The following is a 25,305-nucleotide window of genomic DNA, read 5'->3' as shown; positions in this document are numbered from 1 at the left end:
ACTTGTTTTGTGTGTGTTGTCACAGCTCATAAAGCACAGACTGCAGCCAAATGCACAACTACTTTTGAAAATGCACTGGGAACTTGTACTTTCTCTTGGAAACTCCTGCAGCAAAACTCAGGAAATTGAACTTCTTAGATTTTTTTCTTTCAAGAATTAACAAGATGTATTAAATACATCAAGGTAAGTGACACACTTGCTGAGACAGTGCATTTCTTTTGTTTAAACCTAAATATTTGTCAGATGTGAATATCCATATAGGATTAATTAGAGACAGTGCTGTTAAACAGCAGGTTTCTCTCCTCCATCTTTCCTGAAAGGCTACTTTCTCAAAACCAGTTTAGTTTCACTCATTCTCTGCTCTTACTTGCCCTGGAACACTGCAGGTGCTTAGCAGTTCTTCCACACAGCAAGTAGAAATCAGCATCTTCTTACTGCTTCACATCTTCAAAAATGTACAACTTGTAAAATCCTTCCTTCACATACAATCTGCATCAGTAAAGACTTCCAGCTTATATTCAAGGACTATTTCCTAATCTCTCCTGTGCTGCTAGGAGTCCCCTTTTCATTTGGGTAACCATCCACCACCCAGCTTTTCCAAATGGGATTCATTTACTTTTCTCCCTTGCTGGACAGCAGAGTTGTAACTATACCCTTACCTGGCTGGGTGATGAATTAGTCCTGGGCTGGTATTTCAATTTGGGCCTGGCTCCAGAAAGGTTTAACACAGACCCTTTCCATGCTGACCCAAACCAAAGGGCTTAACAAGACGCAGCCTTTTGTTCAAGGCCACATCAGTGAGCAGCTGCAGGAGTCCCCAAGCCCTGTAGGCAGTTTGTGGTAGTCTGGTGTAAAACCCCAGCTCTTTCAAACTTCCACAGACCTTTGCTAAACACAAAGAGCAAACAAAAATTACTTTTTTGTGCCTTGCTTGAGTGTTTTGCTATTTTTTTGGTTCTAATCTATCTTCTGTGAGCAAATATGCTTTTAAGTTTTCAACTCAGTAACAGTGAAGGAGACAAGGAAGTTTTAGATAGAACCTAATGGGACCCATGCTTTGATTTGCTATACCAACATATCTGTTTAATTCTGCCTTCCTTCCCCCAAAGACTGCTTTAAAGACTTACTAGAAGCTATACAGAATATGAAGGTTTATTTCAAAAGAATACATTTGCAAGAATACACATAAATGCACTCAATGTAACAGTACCTTCTGCAAAAATAGGTTACATAATACCCAGTAATGAAAGAACAAATCTTATTTCTCTACAAATTAGAAAGCAGAGATAATAGCCTGGACAACCTTCAAAATGGAGGTTATTGTGGATGTTGTGAGAAGTAGCTAACTTTAAAGCATGACACCACAGAGCTAATGTTGGCAAATCAAACTACTAGCGCACAGCTGCAAACTATTCTTTTATACAGAATTAACAATTTTGGTTCCGATTTTTTTATACACAGCTCTAGTGCCTCAGGGAAAATGTTTATCAAAGATACACAAAAACTATCCAAAATTACAACGCAACTATTAAAATGCCTCCAAAATTGAGAGGAAAATAATCATGTTAAATTAAAAAAATTTAACCAGGATTTCCAGACAAGATTTCCTGTTCTTAATCAGAGAAAGTTTACAAGAGATTTCAATAAGTTATCTTGAAACCAAACAGCTGTAGATCTTAGAATCTTCGCGGAGGTCCACCTTTAAATGGCTTAAATCCTGAGCCACTTCCCCTCTGCATGGAATTGCCTGTGATCTGTACAACTCTATTAATGGGTGAAGAGTTACTGGAAATAGAAGTTTTAAAAAAAGTGTTACGATACATACCTAAACTCCTGGTGCACAGGTAATAACATTCTTACATCTATCACTCAACTGTCAAACTGTATGTCTCAAAAGAGACTTGAAAACATGCAGGAAAAGAGACTTTGCAAGAAGTCCCTCACTCCTGTGCTGCTGGGCCATGCTGCCAGCAGCAACACCCCAGGGAGCCCTGTGCTGGCTGGGCAGGTGGGGCTGTGTGCTGTGCAGCAGCCCCAGGGAGTCACCCTGCTGCTACCCACACTGCTGCACTTGCTACGGACACCAAAGCTTGCAGGGGCTCAGTAAGGAATGGACAGGGAGTGGTTTCTGTACCTTGTATGTGGAGCCATCATGCCCCCTCCTCCACGGCCATCTCCCATTCTCCTTGTGTCATGATAGCTACTTCCTTGAGAACTAGGTCCATGCCATTCTTTCCTTGGTCCAGTTTCACGACTGTGGCGTTCTACGACGTGTCTGTCCTCGTTGTAGTGCTGGGGAGAAAGTGACAGTCAGTCATTCTCACAAGGAAGGGTGAGAATCCTGTTTTATCTACAGGAAACAGGCTTGCCAAGAAAAGTAAGCTTATAGATGATAGAATAAATGCAAGTCCAGCCCCTTTTAAGACTTCAGTCCATAGGCTGCTCACACATGTCTACAATATTCCTGAGTGTGTGGGTCTGCAGGGAGTGAAGTTCACAAACTCATACTCTACTCCCAATTCTGCCCTGATCTAATTGTCACTGGCATAAAACTCAGGAAGAAGAACATTAATATTTTTTAAATGCTTCAAGATTTACCAGCAGGAGTGAGTTAATCTGTAGTCTTTAAAGACAAGTCTTGCAGAAGGATTTTCACTCAGTATCGCATTGCAAATTACAATTGCAAACTGCACTGAAAGTAGCAGGCAGTGTATGGTTAAAACCCTGAAAAGATGAGGACCAATTCTCAAAAGCTTAATCATCTGCTCTCTCAGGTACTGTTCTGATCATAAGGATGCCAGACAAGGAGAATAGGGTAATTCTTCTGCAATTTCTTCTGTTATTAAACAAGAACCTTTAACATAAAGAAAACTACGTTGAAAATAGGCAGAATGCTTGTGAATCATTTTGATGATGTTATATGGTCATTTTTCCAGCGTGAGTCTGCATTTTCCAGCCTCTCCTTCACACACACAAACACAAGAAGGTGACTCACTTGTCCTCCACCTCTCTCTCCCATCACGCCGCGCTCTCCTTCCCTGCCTCCATAGCCGGAGGCGCTGCTGCGGCTCCCGGGAGGTGCTCCCCTCACATGGCCGGACACTTCCCTTCCCGACCGATCCGGCCGCTCGCCTCTGTAAAAATTGCTTTCATCAAAATTTTGGTTTCAGTATAGTTGAACTGGTACCAAATCACAGCACATGTAGACAGCAGAGATTCCTGTGGTTCCTAACCACATGCATCTGACTTCTTAGAAACATTCTTTTAGATCTATGTGGCTTTTTAAATAATTAACACTCACATGCTACTCATTTACATCTGCATTCTACATAAAAGCCTCCTTAACTGTGTTACTACTCATGATTAAGAACAGACTGCCGGGAGTCAGCATGCAGTTCCTAGATGAGATTTAGCATTTGATAACCTATGCATTTCTTCTAATGCTTTTCATTAAGAGGGGAGGGTCTATTGTCTCTTCAGACACTAATGCTTGAGGAATTGCTACTATGGATAAATTCTACAAGAGTCAGTACTTTCACTGGTTAGTCAGCAAATTTACCTGCCATCTCGTTTGTCTGTGCTTATGCTTCCCTCACTCTTCCAATTTGTTTGCCTAGGTGGGTTGGAACCGGTTTCTCTGGGATGTCGGCCGTGTGGTATTTCTGGTCTGTCGTGAATTATCACCGTTCTCCTTTCATCTCTGTCTCCCCGCACTTCCCGTCTGTCCGTGTCCCGGAGTTCACTTCTTGGCTGTGGTGGTTCATTTCTTCTGGACTCACTGAAGCTCTTGGGATATCTCTCAAACCCTGGCTCTTCTCTTCGTGCTGTTGGGCGAGTCTTTTTTGCCTCACCTTGATTTACAAAACGATCTCGCCTAAGTTGTTAAAGTAGGAAAGAGTGATTTGCTTGTTTCCCATTTTCACCTTTCTCTGCTTGTGTAAGCACATGCATAAGGATATAAAATACCACTCATCTTTGTATTACTTGTTACTATACACATGGAATAGAAATTGAAGATGCTTCCCACCCCAAACTGTATTAATTTCTACAACTGTAATTTTGAGTTTGAGTTCTAAACATTTTTTTCTGCATTTATTTGTTCATAGTTTGGTCAGTGTAATTTAAGCAACTATGGGGCCACCTTTTTGTGCAGTATGAAATGGGGAATGCTAGATTTCTCAAGTCAGAATTGTATTTATAATTCTAGTTCACTGCAACCTAAAAGCAGAATTCAAGAAGCTACAATTATGTGGTCTTAGCTTTACTAGTGGTTACTGGAGATGTTTAATGGAACCATGAAGTTTCATCTGGAACTAGTAGTTACTACACAGTAAATTACACAGGTAATCCACTGGAACTTATGACTAGATGTGAAAGAAGAAAGAATAATTGCAAAAATCCTTTTCACAAAAAAAGCCACAATTTAAAGTCCTCAGAGAAAAGCAGATTAGAATCCATAAAAGTGGCCAGTCCTGAAGACACAAGAAATACTGGGATAGTACTGCAATTCCATTACATCAGAAGTGTGTAAAGCCTTTAGCACTGTTCAGTTTTGAACAGCTAAGAGTGAAATCCACTGAGATGCTGGCAGACAAATACCTGTTCCATTATCTGAACTCACCTATCAAAAGAAGATGATGGAACAGAAGAACCTTCTGGATACCGGCCTCGTTCTCTGTGATCAAAGTCATTGAACCTGTTCTGCTGGCGGCTGTAATCTGAGCCATGGCCAAAACGTGCATCTGTATCAAGAGCCATCTTCTTACTCTCATTCCAGTATGGATCATCTCTCCTTTAAAAGCCAAAACAAAGGAACCCTCATCAGTCACATGTAGCCAAATCAAGGCCAGAAAATTGTTGAGTCAGTTGTCTGTTTTAGGAGATGTTCATTTGACCTCTGGAAAGCCACTGACAAAGGCAGACTCTTTAAAGAGTAGTGGACAAAATCATTTAAGAAAGTACCCAAAACTAACCAACCATCCATTTAGCAGAAATATGAATTCTTAAAGTAGAAGCTAGAAGCTACAACTATTAAGGCAGAACAGCTTTTCTCAGCAAATGCTCTGAATTGTGTTTTTTTCACAAGAATTAACTCATGAGATGCTTCTCTAATTTCAAAGCTCCCTCCTACAGATAAGGAGCGTTTCATGTTTGTCATAAACTAATGTCAAACCAAACAAATACCAGAAATCCAGTTCTTCTGTGAGTACCTGCTTCAGGTACAAATGCATTTTCAAGTCTGACTCATGGCTTGTAGCTGTTTCATTTTTATTATGTACTGCAAAAAACAGTTTGAGAATTACCTGTGATCTACATCCCGTGGCCGTTTCAAAGAATTCCTCTTTTCCTGTTCATAGCGGAGCTGCTGCTGCTGCCGCCGAAGCTCCTCCCTCTCCCGTGCAATTCGCTCCGCTTCTTTTCTTCTCTCCTGCCATGACAGGAACCACAAACAGAGCAGCTCTTTACTAGAGATACCCAGAGAACAGCTAGCAAGGATACAGACTTGACAGTTTTCTGCTAAAGGTTATCTGATAAAATTCATCCTTGGGCAGCACCTAAAATTAAAGAGCACAGAGAATATTTCTCTAAAGAAGTAAAGAGATCTGGAGGTGCTACTGGTTGTTACATAGAAATGTCTCCAGGTAATTTCTTGTATTACTACTGTATTTATTGCCCCAGAAACACTTCTTGAAGTTTGCAGTGGTGTTCTATAGGAAAAATCTAGTGAAATTATGGAAGAGTGGTATAGACAAAGTGATCTGTTGTACTTCATGTTTAGAGACTGACTTGTGAAGCTGCTACAGTAGCAAGCATTTTACATCAAATTACTCCCAAGTAAACAAGATGAAGATTCCCACTGTTGTACACTGTGAATTATGTAATGTTTGGCTGGGTTTTATGAAAGGACTGGACAGAAGAGTGAAGAGCAAAATTCCCTGCAAGGGCAAACTGGGCCATCCTCCAAAAAGCTCCTGCACAGTCCAGAGCACAACTGCCCACCTGTTCGATCCGAACGCGCTCTCGCTCCAAACGCTCCCGTTCCATCCTCTCCCTCTCCAGCTTTTGCCTCTCGATTTCCAGTCTCTCCCTTTCCCTCTGCAGGCACTCTTCTCGCTCGTGCATTATCCGTATCCGTTCTCGCTCGCGGCGTTCTCGCTCAGCAATTTCTCTTCGCCTGAAGAAAAAAAAAAAAGAGGTAGCAGAAATTCATCTGAAAAATTCTGTCATCCACAACTAACACTGCCTTAGGCACAGGCATTCAAAAACTAGTTCAAAGTAAGCTCTTCACAAAAGCCCTTGCACCAGAAGTCTACTCCTTTTAGCCCCAAGCAGCCAAAGTGGTTTTAGCTTACCTACAGAACTATTAGCAGACAACTGATACGAAAAGTTATTTCAATAATCATTTCTTGATGTATTTTATTATTAATTTGGATTTCTCATTTGTCATGTGGCACACAATAACAACAGTACTCAGCAGCCAAGAGTATGATTGGATTTAAAAAACAAATTATATTTTAGCTCTTGTCCTCTTCAAGCTAACAAATTATTTACTTAGGGTTTTCTGTCCAAAAAGTAAGACAGACAGCCAATCATGACCCTGAGTTGCCCAGGTTAGTAGACTCAAAAAATTTTGCTTTTTTCTTTTTACTTCCCATAATACAGCCTAGAGGAAGCACAAAAGGCATTTTCTCCTTTTAGCTTTATGTTTGCTGGGAACTCCTTTGTTTAGGAATTGTTTCCCTTTGTTTAGGGAAACCCAGCCAACAACACAGCTCATTTAACTGCTCTTTGCAAGCTTTCAGACATATGATAACAGCAGAACAGAACAGTGTAACCATTCGGTCCTTCTATTTAAAGAGTCAAGATTGTATTATGCTTGATTTGTCATAAAGAAATACAACATTCTCCATTTAAAAACAAAGCAACAAAAAAATCCCAAACACTACTTTTGGCCCTATCTCCTAGTCTACTTCTCACCTTTCCAAAAAGAAAACTGGCATGCAATAACACTTATGAGATACACCCCCCACTGCAACAAAATCTAAGCTGTGTGTGTACATATATAGCTATTAAAAGATTACACAAAAAATTTGGAGTTTGTTAAATCACATTAAGATACTGTTAGGTAGAGTCCCAGACTTTAACATCTGGTTAGAAAGCTTGACAGAATGCATTCTGATTAGATTTCTAAATATAGTATCTGATCAATTAATGTATAAAATAGCCTTTAGCAAAAAGTTGAATTACTACCTTCGCAGTTCAACAGCTCGTCGTATTCTTTCCAATCGAACCATGTGTTCTCGCAATCTCTGTTCCTTCATCTTTTCAAAAGGCAAGATATCCTTTCTACCCCTGTATTCCCTGAATTTCACTTTATCTTGAATAATACGCTCTTTGTTCCTCAATATCTGTGGCTATAGATAGAGATTATAATGGTTATTTCAGAAGTCTCATTCATTTAGGGAGATTTCTGGATGCTACGTTCAAGTATCATTAATGATTTAGCAATCCCAAAGCATACAATGCTTCTATCTAAACTTAACAGTTAGTGAGAGTTTATTGACTCTTCAGTGCAAATATCAACTGCAAGGTAGGATCAAATCAGGTAAGGATTGCATCAAATCTATAGATACTTACTTTATCAAACCTTCCCCTTCTAACTGTCCTAGTGTGGCCTTGGTCTCCTTTTGTTTGGTCTAAAACTACAACTTGACCTGGGCTTTTACCACCTAGTGAAGGGGGGAAACAAAAAAAAAATAAATAAAAGAAGGTTTAAAAACACACACACAACTATCTCTATTTGCCTATTACAAATTCTCCTTAGTGAAATTTCTGAATCTCTCAAGTGAACAGGTACTGCTAAGAGAAGCATACTAGCACACACCTGTAATTAAGTATTAGTATAAAGAAAGTATGGAAGTAATAAATGTGTTACAGGAGTCTAAAAAATAACAGGTGTTATTTTATTGTTTAATTGTCTGGTTTCCAGTAAGAGCAAGAACATGCCCCCAAGACAAATCAGACACAGATTCAACAGGAGGAAATATGGCTATATGGCATACTTATTCTTTTCTTTTCTTCAGTTTTTTTAGTGGATTCTTGATTAGGGCCACTTGTTCCATTATCACTCTTCTCATCTTTACCTTCTGTTTTCTTGGCTTCTTTACTTTCTTTTTTTTCAGATTTCTCTGATTTCTTTTCTTCCTTTTTGGTTGATGGAGTTCTTATTAGGAAAAAGAACACAAAAATCCAATGAGGGAAATTCAGCTTAAAGAATTTTCAACAATTTCAGGGCATGTGAAATTTCTTACTTGCTGGCTTTGTCACTTGACGTGGTCTTCTTATCTCCTATGCTCCTACCCGAACTAGATTTCTCATCACTTTCCTTCTTCAGCTCTTTTTTGGAAGGATCACCTTTTACCTATTTTTTTTTTTTCAAAAGCAAACAGATTAATATAGATTCTCGTAAAATATGGTCTATTTTGGGAAAAGTCTTCATGTTATGAAACCTACTTTCTCCACAGAGATCTGCTGTCCGTGCAGCTCTGTCCTGTGCAGGTGTGCGATGCACCTGGCCACCTCTGTGCTAGAGGACATTGTTACTATGCCGTAGCATTTTGCCCCCGGGCTTCGTGCATTTGTGACCACCTTTGCACCAAGTACCTATGCAAACAGGAAGAATTCAGGTTCTGAGAGAGATGTTTCTACTAAGGAAGCTATGTTATTCCAGTAAGATTTTTACCCTAGTATTTAAAATCCAAAACAAATTCACCCCAACAGCAACATAATTCCCACCCCACTAGAAAGACTGATACTCCCAAGTTCTCAAAAGCTTTGAGAACTTTATCCCAACTTGCACATCAAGGCATATTAATGTTTGCATCCTGTTCTGACCAGTCACCTCCTCATGCCCGTTATCTAAATGCTTCTCTTCAGTTATTGTCAACATTCATTCACACAAACACACTGACCTTGCTGAATTTGCTGGTTCATCTCTGACAGATGAAGCCCCACAAAAGAAGTCAGCAGCTGCCAATTAATGGCAGGAATGTATAAGCAGTATTATGCAGTAACTTAATAAGGGAGCCAATTCTTCAAAGTCATCTAGCAAGTGTGTCAGTTAAGCCATTTTAGCATTCAGCTCCTTGGGACATTGGGAAGGTCAAAGCTTTGTGTTCCTTCTCCTTGCCAGAAGGAACCAGTGTAGCCACTGGAGCCAGTCTTTTTGACAAAGTCATTCTCTAAAGGCAAGAATTTCATCTTTCTAGCAGACTGTCATGGTACAGTCACTAAATATTTCCCAATCAATTTTAAAACTGGGAAGCTACATAAATATAAGTACCAACCAGCTTTACAGTGAAAACAGCCAAAACACTGCAAGTTTCAACAAAATATACTATCAGGTGTCCACACCTGTGAATGTATTAAATAAAATCACCTACTAAATTCATTAGAAAAATCAGATATGCCATAGACAATACACATACTTGATATTCACAGTGCTCAGGTTCTAACTAGTTCCAAAGATACAATAGTGCCTGCACAGGCTTACACAAACACTACAAATTCACATAGTTATCAGCAACTCCTCTGGGAAAATGAGAACCCTGGCTTTAGAAGACTGCTTAGCTTTCAAGATTTCCACAGTGTTCTACAGAATTTGTATGTTTCAATTAACCAAAATTGGGAAAACAGATTTAATTTAAGCAGACTGTAAAAAAAAAAAAATCATTATATAATTGAAAAAGTCCCTAAAGGATCATACATTAAATGTCACATCTTTTTATCAATTCTTCCCACTCATAGGCCTTCAGAACACATTTGAAAACAGTCTCCCAATGCAGGATGTTCTATAAACACTATTTGTACTACAATTTTATCAGTTAGTACATTATCTTGCCCTCATGGTTAAATGCATTTGCTACAAAGGAACATAGCCATCATTATTTTAAAAGCCAGTTCTGACCAGAATATTCAAGTATTTGTGAAATTTCTTTTGTACTTAAGATACCTCCACAGGAAGAAAAACTTCTTATAAAATGAACATATGGTTCTTCCTGTAAGCATACACTCTTACTGCTGCAATATGGGGTTTTAGATTGCACTGGTCAGACATGTTGTCTCAAACCTTTATTTAAATCAATTATTACACACTTTCTGTAACTGAGCAGAGGAGGGGGAATAGACACACACCACGCACATGGTATCACACCCCATGAAATACCTTTCCATATTTGCCAAAGAGATTTTTCAAGTCAGCAGCTTTTGTGTTGGAAGACAGTCCACTAACCCACAGGTTTCTAGTTGAACTTCCACTGCTACCACTAACACTGCTCGTGCTTCCTGAAACAAGTTTTACAAAACAGCCAAAAAATTAAGGAGACAAAGGCACCATGAATATTTAACCAAACTGTTGCTGAAAAGAGAAACTTAGCCTGTTACCTCTAAGTAACTATTTATCTGGTTACCTTTCTTGAAAAGAAAAATATATTAAAAAAACCATATGCCATAAGATTTCATTCATTTAACCATGTATTGAGACCAACAGCTTGGCCAGCTTGTACCCAAAGGACAGAGACACAAAAATAATACAAATCTTCGTTAAAGGCATGCTTTACTCCTCATTTGGGTATGTACATTTAGCTTCAACATCTGACCCTTATCATTAGCTGCCATCCATAAATATTTTGCACACAGTATTTGTTCTCCATCATGATGGCTGTACACTGCTCAAGTTACCAGAGACAGCAGAAAGGCAAATACAGGAGACGTGGATAATCCCATCCTCCAGAATCATGTGGTCAATTCCCACAACTTCTTGAAGTATCAGCTTCATCCAGAGCAGTTTTTAAAAAATACTACTGGATGTAGAACTGGATATAACCCACCAAAATTATTTCCCACATACTAAAGAAAATACTAAAAAAAAGCTGGAAGAATATTATGTGCCTTAAATGCTCCCCCCACCCTATATATTAGCTAGTTTTGCAACAACACAGCAATATGAACTCAAGAGATTCATGTAATTTCATTCCCAGTATCTTTCAGTCTTCAGTTAGGTAGTTCAGCTTGTTGTTGTTTGCTGCTGAATGTATGAACTGGTTTGGAATATGTTAAAATGTAGCCAGTCCTACAGGCAAGACCAGAACTAGATCTCGGGTCTTGACAGCGGGAAAATCTGGTAATGTGAGAGTTTTATAAGGTAATGTAACCATCTTGAGAAAAAAACCAATAGTTTTGTTTCTTCAATGCATTGAGATTAACTGAGAGGAAAAGGCAACATATCTCAGTTATGGTCATACTAAGATTATCCTGATATTAGTTTAGATATATATGGAAGAAATTCTTCCCTGTGGACCCTGGCACAGGTTGCCCAAAGAAGCTGTGGCTGCCCCATCCCTGGAAGTGTCCAAGGCCAGGTTGGACAGGGCTTAGAGCAACCTAAGATAGGGGAAAGTGTCCCTGCCCATGGCAGGGTATTGGAATGAGATAATCTTTAAAAGGTCTCTTCCAACCCATAACACTCTATGGTTTTGTGATGCACTTAGAACATCAATAAATACCATTAAACAGCGACTTTCCTGGCTTTGGCTGTGTATATTAAGAAAGCCTTACAAGTTACTATTTCAGTAATCACATATGCTACATAAATAAAGACACAGCAAATCTGCTCTCAGTTTCATTGTAAGCATGTAACTGGTAGGAAAAGACACATCTACAGTAGACCTAATTACGTCTGCCACAAAAAACTTCCTCTCAAATTCATTTATCAGGTAAAGTTTAATTCGTCCCTTAGTGTTATGCCAGAGATTCTGTGACAAAGGTTTTTGGCAGAAAAGGAGTAGGTAAAATAAGCTGACATATGAGCTCACACAAATGCATTTGTTCAGCCATGAAGCATCAGTATAACTGGTGACATTAATGTGCTCTTGAGCTCCAGTCTTCGAATTTGTAATCGTAATACAGGGTTTTATGGAAACAGATGGAAACTCCAAGGCAGAAAAAAAGGTTCAAATGTAATACATTCAACAGCCAAAAGTGCAATTTTGCAAGCTTGCATCTCAGCTATAGTACTTGTTTGACTGTTCAGTTTATTTAAAAATGAGCTAGAATTACAAACAAGACAAAAAATTTCATTGCCATTACATTTAAGTACTTGCAATTATTTTTTGTTTGTTTTGCTGTAAGTTACAGCAGGCTTAACTGAAAATTATAGCTTCTCATCAAAACAAAAACTTGGGATATGTTAAATGGAATTTGCTCCCAAAACTATTTTGAAACAGAAGAATATATTTTCATCAAGTCTTAAGAGTAAGTTTTTTTGATCTTATGACAAACCTGGCATAAGGAGAAACAAAATATATGGACACATACATATAGCAAATGATTACTGTACCTCTAGCATAGCTTACTATGGATGGCTGAGTTCAATCATACAGGCCATTTTATTATGTGGCAAGCAATTTCTCAATCAGGAAAGCAGTTAGTTCAAGACAATACTACCCTAATTCGTAATAGTTACCTTTATCATCCTTTGATGTTGTCTTGCTTTCTTTAGACTCCTTAGTAGAGCTAGAGAAGCAAATTAAAAAAATCAGAAGAAAGTTGAAACTACAGAATTTGGTGTTGCATTTCATACTACTAACACTAACAGACAAGTTAACATTTCAAAAAATAAAAATGAAAAAGGGCCAGACTGTATATTGGAACAAATGATTCCCTTATGGATTCTTGCACTGATTTTCCCCAAGATGCCTGAAGATCTAGATTTTCTGACAACTCTATTCAGTGGATATATGGCAATCTTCTCCAGATTTCAGGACGGGGACTTGACTTCATTTTGTGTTCTTAGAACTGATAGCTGTTCATTACCATCATCACAAGGACATTTAAAAAAATCGTCAATTTGAAAAAATAAATAAATGCTGACAATTCGACAATGCAATCAGTAGGACATAGTGTCTATACGAAGATCTTGAATTTTAAAAAGTAACTTATGGCGGTCAAAAAACCTATAGGCAGGAGCATAGGATACTAATTATAAGATTCTTGCTGCTACCCCCTTAATGTAGAGTGATCTTATTGAATGCTGGTACTCAGTATCGTAAAGAACTGACATAGAAAAACAAACCTCTTTGCTTGACCAGAGGCCCCAGTAGACGAGGGACCTTTCTTCAAAGTATCCTTTTCTTTGTCTCCAGATTCTGCTTTCTTTGAACTTTCTCTGGCTTCCTTCTTGACGGGATCACCCTTCACGCAGTCTTCCTTCTTACCATCTTTATGGTTCTCAGTCATCTCATAGTCCTTGCTTTCCTTCTCCAGGCTCTGTGAAATGGTATCCTGCACATCCTTTGGCTTACTTGCTTCAGAATCTGTAATTTTCACATTTTTACCTGTTTCTAGGAGGTCATCACCATCAAAATCCAGAGTGATGGCATCTTCGGCCTGGATTGTAACCGATATGTTATCATCCTCAGCTTCTTTCACAGAGGTGTTAGCTTCCATCTCTTCATGAGCCGTGTGATCAGCCTCAGCTAGGCTTTCTTCTGAAGGAAGAGGTTTAGATACTTCTTGTGTACCATCACCAGAACCTGCTTTATCTAAGAGGATTTAACAGGAATAAATATGGCAAAACAAGAAGTTTAAACAATTTCATATGCATAAGCTAGAATAGGACCTAGAAAATACAAAGCCAGTTATTAGCACTGATGGAAGGTTAGAAAAAAACACAAGGTGTATTAACACAAATATAAATCCTTTACCCAGGATCACTTATTCTTCATGGCAAAACACATTTTCTAGAGACAAATACCAAAACATTAGGAGGGAGAATATGGTTCCATCCTGGAGATACCCGTTCTTCATAAGTATCCATTTTCCAGTTTAGGATTTAGCATTCCAGAAGAACATGGTTGCTTTGGATGTTCACAGTTTGATTTAATCTGTCTTTGAATCTTCCTGGATCCAAACTTCTAACCTTCCCAAATCCGAAAGAACTACAGTCTTGGAGAATTCCAGTCAGTCTTCCATGCCGGTGTTCTCTGTTCTTTTCCTTTCCAAGCAGTTGCTTGGCAGTCAAGTGAGTCGTACAAGGCTGCTGCGGAACATGGATAGGTGAGCCTTAATCCAGAGTTCGTAGACAAATCGTCCTCGGTCTTCATCCACTGGAAAGATTTTCCATCTCAGTCCCACAGAGATATCTCCAGCTGTATTCTTGGGTTTGTGTAGATGAGACACTTCGGCCGTGGGGTCCCTCGTAAACACGAGTCTGTAGTTTTATCCTGTATAGCTTCAGTAATGTGTTTATTCCATCTTGTGTAAAGTGATGGTGTTCCATGTCCTTTTGAGTCCACAAAAGGTAGAATCCTTATGACTTCTGTCCAGGAAGTCTGTTTGCCCAAATGCATCACATTCCTTCTATAGTTTCACTAATGAGCACAGCTTAAAAAATGGTAGCCATTCCACAGGTTTTCAAACACTTGTTTTACCATCCTATGTACAACTGGCATTTCTAAGTGACAGTAAGCCAAGCATATGATGGTCCATACATTTGTGGGGTGCTCAACTTCAGTGTGAGAGTGCAGCATTTCACTCAGCATCAGTTACTGCAGTGCAAGTTGGAGGCTTTGGCCCCAAGACTTACCGTGTATTAAAATCAGTCCTTGAATACTATGGGTTTTATTAAGAGTCATAGTATTTCAACTGTGTTATACATCCACCACAGTAACTGGTAAGTACTGTAATCAACTCTTAAGAGTAAAGTAACTCTTAGGAGTGAAATAAACTGACTGCAGTGATTCCAGGTGCTGAGCTCAATGAGGAGACAACTTATACTAAGTGCTGGAGATAAGCCTAGTATTAGTAGAGATTGAATATTACAAGAGAAAGTTGCCTGCTCTACCAGAGTAAGGCCTCTGAACTCTATTAAACTTTAGACATACCTTTCTCATTTTCTTCATCTTCCCCATCCTGAAAGAAAAGGAAGTCAACACTAAATGTCTCCTATTTTGAAACTTTAAGCAGAACAGTTTGTATTTTTCATAGAATTTCTATTATATGAAGGCAAATACTGAAATGAAAACTGTTTCCCAAGATTATTCAAGAACCAAATTTATGCACCTCCCTTGTCAAATCACTAAAAAAATTTATTAAACTTCCTTATGAAACAACTTGGCACTTATCTGCAACACTTGCAGTTTGCAGTTGATTGGCACATGCAGCTATTGTCTTACCCCCTTAACTCAATGGGACATTTCTAAACTATTCCACATCTTACCAAAGCCTTCAGAATGGATGTCAGACTGCTGATTACTGCTTTCAGAGAAATGCAAGCAGTTCATCATAAGCTTTAAAAGCTCAAGACAGAAGTCAGAAACTAGGTAGCATCCCTCCTGTAAGTACTTAAAAATTAAACTCTGATTTCAATAGGTATTTATTTATTTCTCATTAGTTTTACTGAGCAAGAGATGTGTATGAGATGTCACTTTTCAGACATCAGTTCCATGTAACTCAGAATGAATTTCTGAACTTAAGAGATATCAGATATTAGTATTAACACCAAATAGCAACTTAAACAACCATACCCAGTTCTACACTCCCCACATTCTCTAAGGACAAACTTCTACATAAAACAGAATTCTAAACTCCTGCACATGCTGTATATACCACAACAGCATCTGGCATAGACCTCTGATATGTTTTTAAGGGAGTATGAAACATATTCTTTGTGAAGTCTATGCACTGAACACTCCCAAACTGCTGACACCAATTATGTCTTTAAATAGGTCAACTTACTTGGTATCACAATTATCTGCATTATTTAATATTTGAATGAAAGTTTCCTATATTGTTTACATTATAGTCTCACATCATCTGACTCTAACATGCACGCTGGAACAGAAAAACCAGTCTAAACAGACATGAAAATCAGCTTAATAGAATGGATTTAGAACTCACATGGACAGTTGGAAAAGTGTAATCTTCTATGTCTGGACCTTCATTTTCCTACAGAAATAGAAAAAGGACTAGATAAGCAAACTATTTATAAGACACTCAGACATTCAGAGGGTCAAGAGAGTCCATTAGATCGGTAACCGTTTAAGTGGATACACACTCAACAATGTGAGCATCAATGAGCAGCTCTCCTGAGGGAAAGAATCTGAACACTGAACTGAAAGGCACAAATCACTGATAGTACAAGGGAAAAGGACCACTTAGGAGCTAACTCTGTATGGACTCTGGTAGAATTTTATCAATCAGTGCCACATTTGTTTCAGGACTATTCAAATACAAATCATGGCAAACAGAAAGAAAAGAGTAAAGTAAAAAGAAAAAAACCTATCTTTTAGAGATAAGCAAGACAAACTGAAAATTTAGTTCTGACTTCCTAGTAACAAACACTAAGAAAAATGTACATTTTGCTGATAAAAATTCATGCAAAGTATAACCAAGTACCTGACTTTCAGAATCCTTCTCCACATCTTCTGTTGTCTCCACTGGCTCCAGGTCATGGTATCTTTTCTTTTCTGCAGAGGGTAGTTCTTTAGAATTCAAGTTCTCATCTTCAACAGACTCTTTGAAGTCTTTCAATTCATCATTTCCATCTTGATCACTTGCATCTTGAGTCTCCAGTTCACTTTCCTTTTGTTGTAAGCACAAATACTTGGTATAACTAAAATTATCATCTTTATTCTGAAAAAGTCACTGCTAGAATCAGTGTTTCACTGCTGGATCAGTGTCTCACATGCATAGTAAAATTTATATCATGTTTTTAAAACCCCCCAGATTCACACCCTTAGGCATCACACTGCAAACACAGTAAAAACAATGCTCCAAATTTCCACATAAATTACCACAAAGAAAATGGAAGCTTTTTCATTAACTGAAGTCAAACACTGACCTTAAACACAAAATGGGAAAAGTTTTTACATACTTTTATTACCTTGACAAAGGAGTCCTCTTCTACTGAGGCATCACCAGTCAATTCATCAGCTTCCTGCTTTTTACCTGAAATGATGGGATATGCTGTGACTAGACCTGCTATGTAGAGCACACTTTTTATACTGATGTATTTGGCTTTACTTTATTAGTCTCTGCTTGTTCTAGTTTAGCTGGATTGTTCACTGTAATATAAACCTCCAAAAACTGAGCAGTTTTTAAGATAAGGAAATAAAGTGTCAGCTGAGTGAGAACAAACAATCAATGCTGTTCAATAAACAAGCCATTTCATCCATGTTAGTGATTTTAATACCCATCCTTCTATTCTGAGTGATAATGGAATTCAGGAGAACATTGAACTAGAAACTAAACACTTCTAGAATTACTACGGTAAACTAGATATTATGACTTTGGAAAGGCCTTGCTTTAGAGGATAACTAACATCACTGAGAAATTAGGTTAGGATGAACCTCTAAAGGCCATCTAGTCCACCCAATCACCTGCTGAAAATTACAGTGAAGTTCCAAGGACAATGGAATGTCTCAGGGCTTTATTTAGCTGCATCTTTGAATATCCACAAGCATGGCAATTACAAGCCTCTCCAAACCACCTTTTTCAGTGCTTTTCACTAGAGGATGAAGCGAGGCAGAAGAATTGAATAGGTGAAGCACTTCTGATTTCTACAAATGCTTTACTGTACTAAGGGCCATTGAGGAATTCTGTTTGTCCAGCACAGAGACACTTCTCTCTATTAGAGATGTCTCTGTGGGGATGATGACTAGACACAGCTCCCTCTGGAACCCACTGCATTTCCTTAGTCTTCTGAAAAACAAGACCTAAGAACACTAGACAGAAACATCTCCACACAAACACATCCTTTGAAGAACGTTCTGTCTCTTTAATTCAGTCTATCAAAGATTAGCCTTATGCAACAGTTTTCAGTAGCAGAAGGTACAAAATCAGTTCTGTTAAGAAGTGGCTTTACTGTATCTTCTAGTGAAACTCAGTGTCAATTCAAATGCAAATGAGATGGCAGTCATAATTAGCACTTAATGCCTCATTTTTTTTTGGCATTGAATCCTTTTCCTCCCTTCAACCTGTAATGAATGGCTAAACCAATTTTATAGTTACTCCAAAGGAATATAAAAGAAAACCATAAGCCAATGTTCAACATAGTATGGACATCTCTGCTAGCTGAAATACTCAATTTTTCAGCCATTAATTTCCACGGTCTTTCATGTGCAGTTCTTAAACACACTTCAAAGCTGGAAAGTATTAAACTACAGGGCAAGAAGAGACACTATTGTTTTGGGTTTGCTTGGATTCCAGTTGCTTTTACTCATTTCCTTGAAAGGCAGCACTCTGACCATACTCCTAGAAAAAGCACATTTCTGTTTTCAGTACAGGCACACGCTGATCTCCAGGAAAAGGCACATGGCAAAAACTATTTCTGTGACTGCAAAACATGAGATTTAAACTTTCAAATCTAAAGTTAGTGTCAATGATTTTACTTCACTTAAAACAAACAAAAAAAGTCCCCAAAACCCACAAAAAGTCCTGTTGGTGGCAAAAAAGCCACTTGCACAGGTATGCTAAGGGATGCCAGCTCTTCACAGGAAGAGGATTTACACTGGAAAGGAGTGTATCTGATGTGCATCTGAATGCAGCTGATGCCTGAAACAAAGACTAATTTGCGTTAGCATTTTAGTCTGTGATACAATCTACAAATCCCAGGTAACTTCAACAACAACAACAAGAAAAAAAGAGCAATGAAAACCAGCAAGGATTTCTACACACATTCCACTACTTTCTATTTACCATCTCACATTTCTGTTTGTTTGTTAAACTTGAAAGACCAAATTTTTCCTGCATCCCATATCCAGCTAAGCATACACAGAGACCGGCAAGCACACAGGGCAGATGCTTAACACATTTAGAAACTCTCTAGCATAGACTATCATGAAAGCTTTTTAAAACATTTATTTTGCCTGAGGAGATATGGCTGGTGGACTAGAACCAAGACTTTATAGGGAATAAAAAAGAAAACCAAACCAATAGCAAAGCTACCTCAAGTTAGCCTCACTATTATGCAATAGCAGCTAGAGAACTGTATTTTACTTGCCTGGTCCCCATCAAGAGCAAGTTACAGCATTCAGTAATGAAGCTGTTTTATCTTTTATTTGCTACTAGATTAAGTAATGATTTCATTAGCCCTTCTTTACTGTCTGTTGTCTTTGTAGCAAGTCCCATTTACTCTGAGTACCAGAGGTATTCCAAGGCAAAATGAGACTGAACAATGACCTTCACTTTTCAACTTCAAGCCAGAAAACAGTGTAAATTTGCTCTCTCTCTCAAGTCCTGTGCTTCAGGTTACTTTGCTCTGGTTAGAGTTACACTGCTTAAAAATGGCACTTCAAGGTTCTGATATAGAGGTTTTTCACGTGTTGGTACAGTAACCTGCCAAAAAGCCAGCATGCACAAAAATTCAGCAGTTGTCTGTCTGACACTCATTTACAGTGGGCTACTTAAAGGCACGCTTGGCTCCTAAATTCATGTAACTAAAATCAGATTGTAACAAACACCTTGCAGAAAATGACTGTTTCTCTGAACTTATTCAAGACCAGTGTTGACCTTATTGAAGGGTAAGTTAAACAGAGCCAGAACAGCTGAACCTTCTGCAGGCAACAGGCACAGCTGGTCTCCAGTCACACAAGCTGTCAACACCTAAATTTCTGTACAGGCTTATCCAAGCAGTGGCTGTTCAAAATGTCAGTGTGTACGCAGCATTCACCACAGATCTGGGTACTTAACAACACAAACACTCATTTACCTCGGAGTGATGGCACTCCTTTACAAGCCATGCTCAATCCCTTTTCTGGCAACAGCAATTGCTATACACCATAAAATTGCAACAGACTATTACACAGAGACCAAATATTCTCCTTATAAGTAAGTAGAAGAATTAGAACATCTTTAAAATGCTGGTTTTACATTACACAGGTTTAGCTTTTATTTCATTTACAAGCCTTACAGTAGCACAAGCTTATTCTACCTATTCATGGTCCCCCACATGAGAAATTCAGGCTACCTGAGTGTTAACAGAATTATAGAAGAGTGTATTCTGGACAACTCTTGAACTAAATATTTGCATCTCAGGCAGAAGCAAAGTGACATACTAATCAGAAAATTTTGGAAGAATAAGTGTTTGTATTTCTTCTGGTAATCCTGCTGAAACTCCCAACATGGTTCTGTCACACCTAATGCTAAAGATTCATCAAAAACATGGGATAAGAGGTAAAGAGGAGATAAATCCTTACAGTGGAATAAACTCTATAGCATTAAGAGGCCTAGTGCAATTTGAAAAGCATCATTTGACAATATTAAGAAAAATAAATTATCCTTATCTAATTCTGAAATGGTATCATGAAGTACAGGAATATTTAAGCCTTCTACTGTGTCTAAAAGACACAGTTCTTAGTCATTCATTGTTTTTAGAAAGAAAGGTCTGTGAAAACCAAGCAAACAACTTAGTTTACTTTGTTTTGTTCTTATATTTAAGTAACTAAACAGTTTTAATAAAGAAGTTAGAGTTATTTGGGCAATAGTACAAGCCAGCCACTGTCAGTTGACAGCTTTTGATCAAAAAAATAGTACTGACAATCTGGAAATTCAGTTGCAAACTAGAGTGGTACTTAAGACACAAACTAACAGGTATCTAACTGGCATCAGAAACTTGTAGAAGAGCAAATAATGTATTTACTCACTTTAATTCTCCAAATTTAAAAATGATCAGCCTAAGATCTGTTCTTCATCCACACTAATTACAGAACTCATCAGAAAAGTAACTTTCAATTACCAGTTTTAATATTTCAGTATTCAACAACATTTTTGACTGCATATCCTTCAAAGAAGCATTTATATCAGAAACATTTGAAAAATATTGCACACTAGTAGTAAGGTAACTTCCTCTAGATAGCAGACTAGGCAGCAGAAGGGTCAGGCTTAAAAAGATAAGCTTTTCCAAAAACTGTCATCTTTTTACAAAAGAGGAATTCTTCCATAGCTACTAAATACTAGGGTGGAGAGGCACAGCTGAGGCACTTAAAAAATGAGCACTATGAGCACTTGGCATTTGTTCCCTCTGAACTTTAATTGGCAAAACCAAATGATCTTACCTATTAACCTGTATAATCTTCTGATTAGCTGCTCTGCAGTTCTTTACCCCAATTATTTAATTGAAGTATCAAAAAAGAATCCTTCTACAAACATTTTTAAGTTGTATGAAATAAGTCCCACTCTTAGTCTTTAGAGTAGTCTTCTCCCTTTTTGTAAACATACACACAAAAAAAAGCAAGGAAAGACAAATGTATTGTTCCCTTCCCTGCCCCACACACCATTCCCACTCTAATTTGGCCTGTATCAATATTCCAGATTAGGTTTCTGTAACAGACAGTGCTAGGGAATCAGACATCACACTTTTTCCACAGACCTTAAGAGCTCCAGTAAAACTGGTTACAGAAGATTTTCAGATCTTAACCCTATAGCCACCTGACACACCTTCTGACTTTTTGGAAGGACAACCTCCTTCCTTCCCTCTCATTGGCCTCCCCCTCTGGCTGCTATGAAGAGGCTTAATCAGCACTTCCACTCCCTGGCCTTCCCTGAAGATTTTCTTTGTAAATGAGTATCTAATACTCCCACCCTCCCTTGTACAGCAATAATAGCACAGGTTAAAATACTATAGAACTAGTAATGTTATTAATTTTACTGCTGTCTGTCAGTAAAATAATTAGAGACCCATCAGTATTAATCTGAAGCTGCAGGGTGCAGGGGGGAAAACAAGCATTAGCAAGAAGGCCTGGATCAATCTGTCAGCAGAATCAGTAAGGAGGAAAAACACCTCACAGTGAGTAGTTAAAAATCAAACAATATATTATTTCATAGAGTTAGAAATAAACCAATACAATAAAAAAATATTTCCCCTAGAATAAAAGGTGAATTTTTCATGTCCACCATGAACTTCCCATACTTTCGGCACAAAATTTGTTCATAAGACTTTTGTAATCTAAAAAGTAACAAGGAAAAACTCCTGAGCTTGCAAAGTGAACTGATAAGAACTTCACAAACGCTGTGTTTTCCTTTGAGGTTTACCAAGAATGCACATGTCATATGCATGCATTAGGATTTGGTGCACAGGAGTGGTGGCAGGAAAGAGCTACTGAAGCCTTGCCTCAGGCAGCAGCAGCACTGGTTGGCAAGCTACCTCTGCAGAAGTAAAATAGTCTAACTACCCAAGAAGCCAGTTCAAGAACGTTATGCATATCATGATATTAGTTTGGAGACTAGGAGGATAAAAAGCAGCAGATAAAAGAAGTGTTTGTCACAGCAGAACATGGAACCATTTAGATCTCTGTATGAAAAATTGTGGAAGAGTTTCCTTATTTAGCTTCCACGTAGTTATCTTAACCAACTGTTACCTTTCTAAAGCAGAGAATAAAGTAATGCCATAGAAAAAAAAAAATGAAACCACATTCAAAAGTTTATTTCCTTTCACTTCACTAATGTGTGATAAGTACAAAGAAGTTATTCAAATTTTCCAAGCAGATAGATTTTCTTACTAATTTCACCATTCATTTCACCTGTGGTGAAAGTGATTATTCAGACTGACTGAATAATCACTTTCACCACAAAACTCAGCCCGTGACAAGAGACAGTGGTGTAAGACTGTTCATGTCCAAAACAGGCCCCTGTTGCACATGCATGAACACTGTTAGTGTGTCTGTTCAATCAAGAAAGCTGTGGATAAAGCAGACAGGTTGCTTCCCAGTACTAACAGATCACAGATGCTCCCAGAACAACTGAAAACACAAACCCAAACTAAAATCCCCCAGACTCCAAACTCAAAAAACAGTACTTAAATTCTCAGGCAAAAGAAAACAAAGCTGAAAAATCTGAAAAAAAATCACTGCCAAACAGATCAGCACAAAATCTAAATATTAATTTCTTACAAGAGAAACAGTAAAATCTCTTAATTAGACATTCCCCTGTCTAATTAACGCCTATTCAGAAAATTCACATTTATAAATCTTGTCTCCAGTAGAGAGCATGCTAATACACGCACACTACACAGTCCTCCTCAGGGAGTGAGCCCCTACCACATACTGCTGGGGCCTCACCACCAGCAGAGAACAGCACCTGCTCATGGCTGAAGAACCTCTGCTGTTACACAGATCCTTCTGGACACGACCAACACCCCACGGAGCCCCCCAGCAGCTCCTGCTCCACCCTGCACCTCTAACACCCCACGCTCAGGATCTCTGAACACAGCACACACCAAACACCCCCAGCGCAGCTACAGCACCTCAGCACAGCTCTGCAGGAGCTGTGGGCACCACAGCCACTACCTCTGAACACGCATCTCCTAGCCCAGTCATTTTCCACCTATCTACATCTTTCTCAATAGATATTGCTCCAGCATTCCCATACAGTGCCTGAAAACAGACATGCAAGGCAAAGGATGTCTTATATGACAGAAATTATAAACAGAAATGTCAGAACTATACTTAAACTGTAGATCACAGTCCTTCTCTAAGGTGATACATGCAAAAAAATCCTGTGTAAGAACATAAAGAGTATCAACAGATCCTAACCTTTGCCTTTAGTTGGTTTCTTGGTGGGTGTGTCAGCTGAAACACTTATTTCAATATTATCTGGATCACCTCCTTCCTCTTCAATAGCCTAAATGAGACAAAAAAATACAATTTTTAATGGCTTTCAGTGGAAAGCTGGACAGTTTGACTTCAGCAGAAGTCTGTAAGCCGAACAGTTCTTTCGGAATCTCAAAAATATTTGGTAAAACACTTTGGGTTAAACCTTTCACTTAAAGCTTGAGAAGAGCAAGGGAACACAAATAATAACGGCTGAGAGTTTCAGCTGTTAAAATGACACTTTGGAAGTACAGCTTATCAAGGATCCACACGTTTCGCTTTGGAAACGGAGCACTAGAAGGCTACAACGACATCCATAATGGCATTAAGGGCAGCTCAAAAGCAGGACAGCGGGCAGCACAGACACCCCTCAGCAACAAACTGCCCCGGGGCTCGCCCGACGAGCTCCGGCGCCCGTGAAGGCGGGCGGGCCGCAAGGCCGCGGGGCGAGCTCCGCCAGCCGGGGCGGGGAGCTCCGCCAGCCGGGACACCGCGCCCAGCACGGCCCAGAGGGGCCACTCAGAGCTGGGGGCTCGGCGAAGCTGACCCTCGCCCGGGCACCCGCGGCAACGCGAGGACAGGTCCCGCCCCACCACACCGGGACAGCGGCAGGGCCGCCAGCGCCCCGCCCCCGGAGCCGGGCGGCAGCAGCGGCCGCCGGGGCGGGCCGGGCCGGGCCTGCACCCGCCGCTCACCTGCTTGAGCCGGGCGATGAGCACCGTCTTCACGCCGGTGATGTCCAGGTTGCGCCGCTTCAGTTCCGACTTGAGGTCGATGACGCGCAGGTCGCTGATCCTCTTGCTCTCGGTGGGCGGCGCCGCGGGTGCGGCGGGAGCCGCAGGAGCCCCCGCGGCAGCGGCGGCGGGAGCGGAGGCGGCGGCGGCCATTTTAGAGCGGGCGAGCGAGCGCGGCGGCCGCGCGCACAATGAGCGCGGTGCCCGGATGGAACGCGGCCGGCGGCCGGCTCTGCGCAGGCGCGGAGCGGCGCACCTGGCCCGGAGTGCCCGCCCCGGCTGGGGCCCGCCCTGCGCGTGAGGGGAGCGAGCGGCGCCGCGTCCCGGCAGCGCCGGAGGGCGGGGGAGATCCCCGGGGCTGGGCAGGGCAGTGGGGCTGGGGAAGGGTCTGGAGCGCCTGTCCTGTGAGGAGCGGCTGAGGGAGCTGGGGAGCTCAGCCTGGAGAAGAGGAGGCTCAGGGGTGACCTTATCACTCTACAACTCCCTGACAGGAGGGTGTGGGCGGGTGGGGGTCGGTCTCTTCTCCCAGGGAACAGAGACAGGACGGGAGGACGTGGCCTCAAGCTGCACCAGGGGAGGTTTAGGTTTGACATTAGGAAGAATTTTTTTTTCATAGAAAAGGTGATTAGATATTGGAACGGGTTGCCCAGGGAGGTGGTGAAATCAGTGTCCTTGAGTTTAAGGAGACTGGACGTGGCATTTGGTGCCGCAGTCCAGCTGACATTGTTTTCAGCCATCGGATCCGATCATCTCAGATGTCTTTTCCAGCCTAACTACGTCTGTGATTCCTGGATGTTCTGGCCACTGACTTGTCAGAGTTTAAGAAATGACCATCTGATTTGTTTGTGTATCTGTTATTGGAAGTATTTCAGAAGTACAATACTAATATAACAATAATATATATGTAGGTAGGTATGTATATATCT

General features: G+C 39.9%; 1 protein-coding gene across 6 annotated transcripts; it reads right to left on the bottom strand.

Moving 5' to 3' along the window:
• Positions 1-1,134: 1,134 nt before the first annotated feature.
• Positions 1,135-24,781, bottom strand: SLTM (SAFB like transcription modulator). Of its 6 annotated transcripts, none has more exons than XM_019007914.2 (21): positions 24,341-24,781; positions 23,589-23,676; positions 16,943-17,007; positions 16,456-16,641; positions 15,958-16,005; positions 14,943-14,970; positions 13,133-13,601; positions 12,524-12,573; positions 10,226-10,344; positions 8,515-8,664; positions 8,313-8,422; positions 8,064-8,224; positions 7,639-7,730; positions 7,252-7,415; positions 6,001-6,175; positions 5,304-5,428; positions 4,622-4,792; positions 3,560-3,874; positions 2,996-3,146; positions 2,135-2,292; positions 1,135-1,785 (listed from the first exon to the last, which is right to left on the bottom strand). In XM_019007914.2, the coding sequence occupies exons 1-21, from the start codon at positions 24,530-24,532 to the stop codon at positions 1,677-1,679; spliced, it is 3,126 nt and encodes a 1,041-aa protein (XP_018863459.1). In that variant the 5' UTR covers positions 24,533-24,781; the 3' UTR covers positions 1,135-1,676. The 6 variants fall into 6 exon arrangements, with proteins under 6 accessions (XP_018863459.1, XP_018863462.1, XP_018863463.1 ...); XM_019007917.2 differs by having other exon boundaries at positions 2,996-3,134; XM_019007918.2 differs by having other exon boundaries at positions 2,996-3,134; positions 13,133-13,547.
• Between the last annotated feature and the right edge of the window lie 524 nt (positions 24,782-25,305).

This window comes from Parus major, chromosome 10 (genome assembly GCF_001522545.3).
Source record: "Parus major isolate Abel chromosome 10, Parus_major1.1, whole genome shotgun sequence".
NCBI classification, from domain to species: Eukaryota; Metazoa; Chordata; class Aves; order Passeriformes; family Paridae; genus Parus; species Parus major.
The sequence above is the reverse complement of the archived record's forward strand: the minus strand, read 5'-3'. Positions and strand labels throughout refer to the sequence as shown.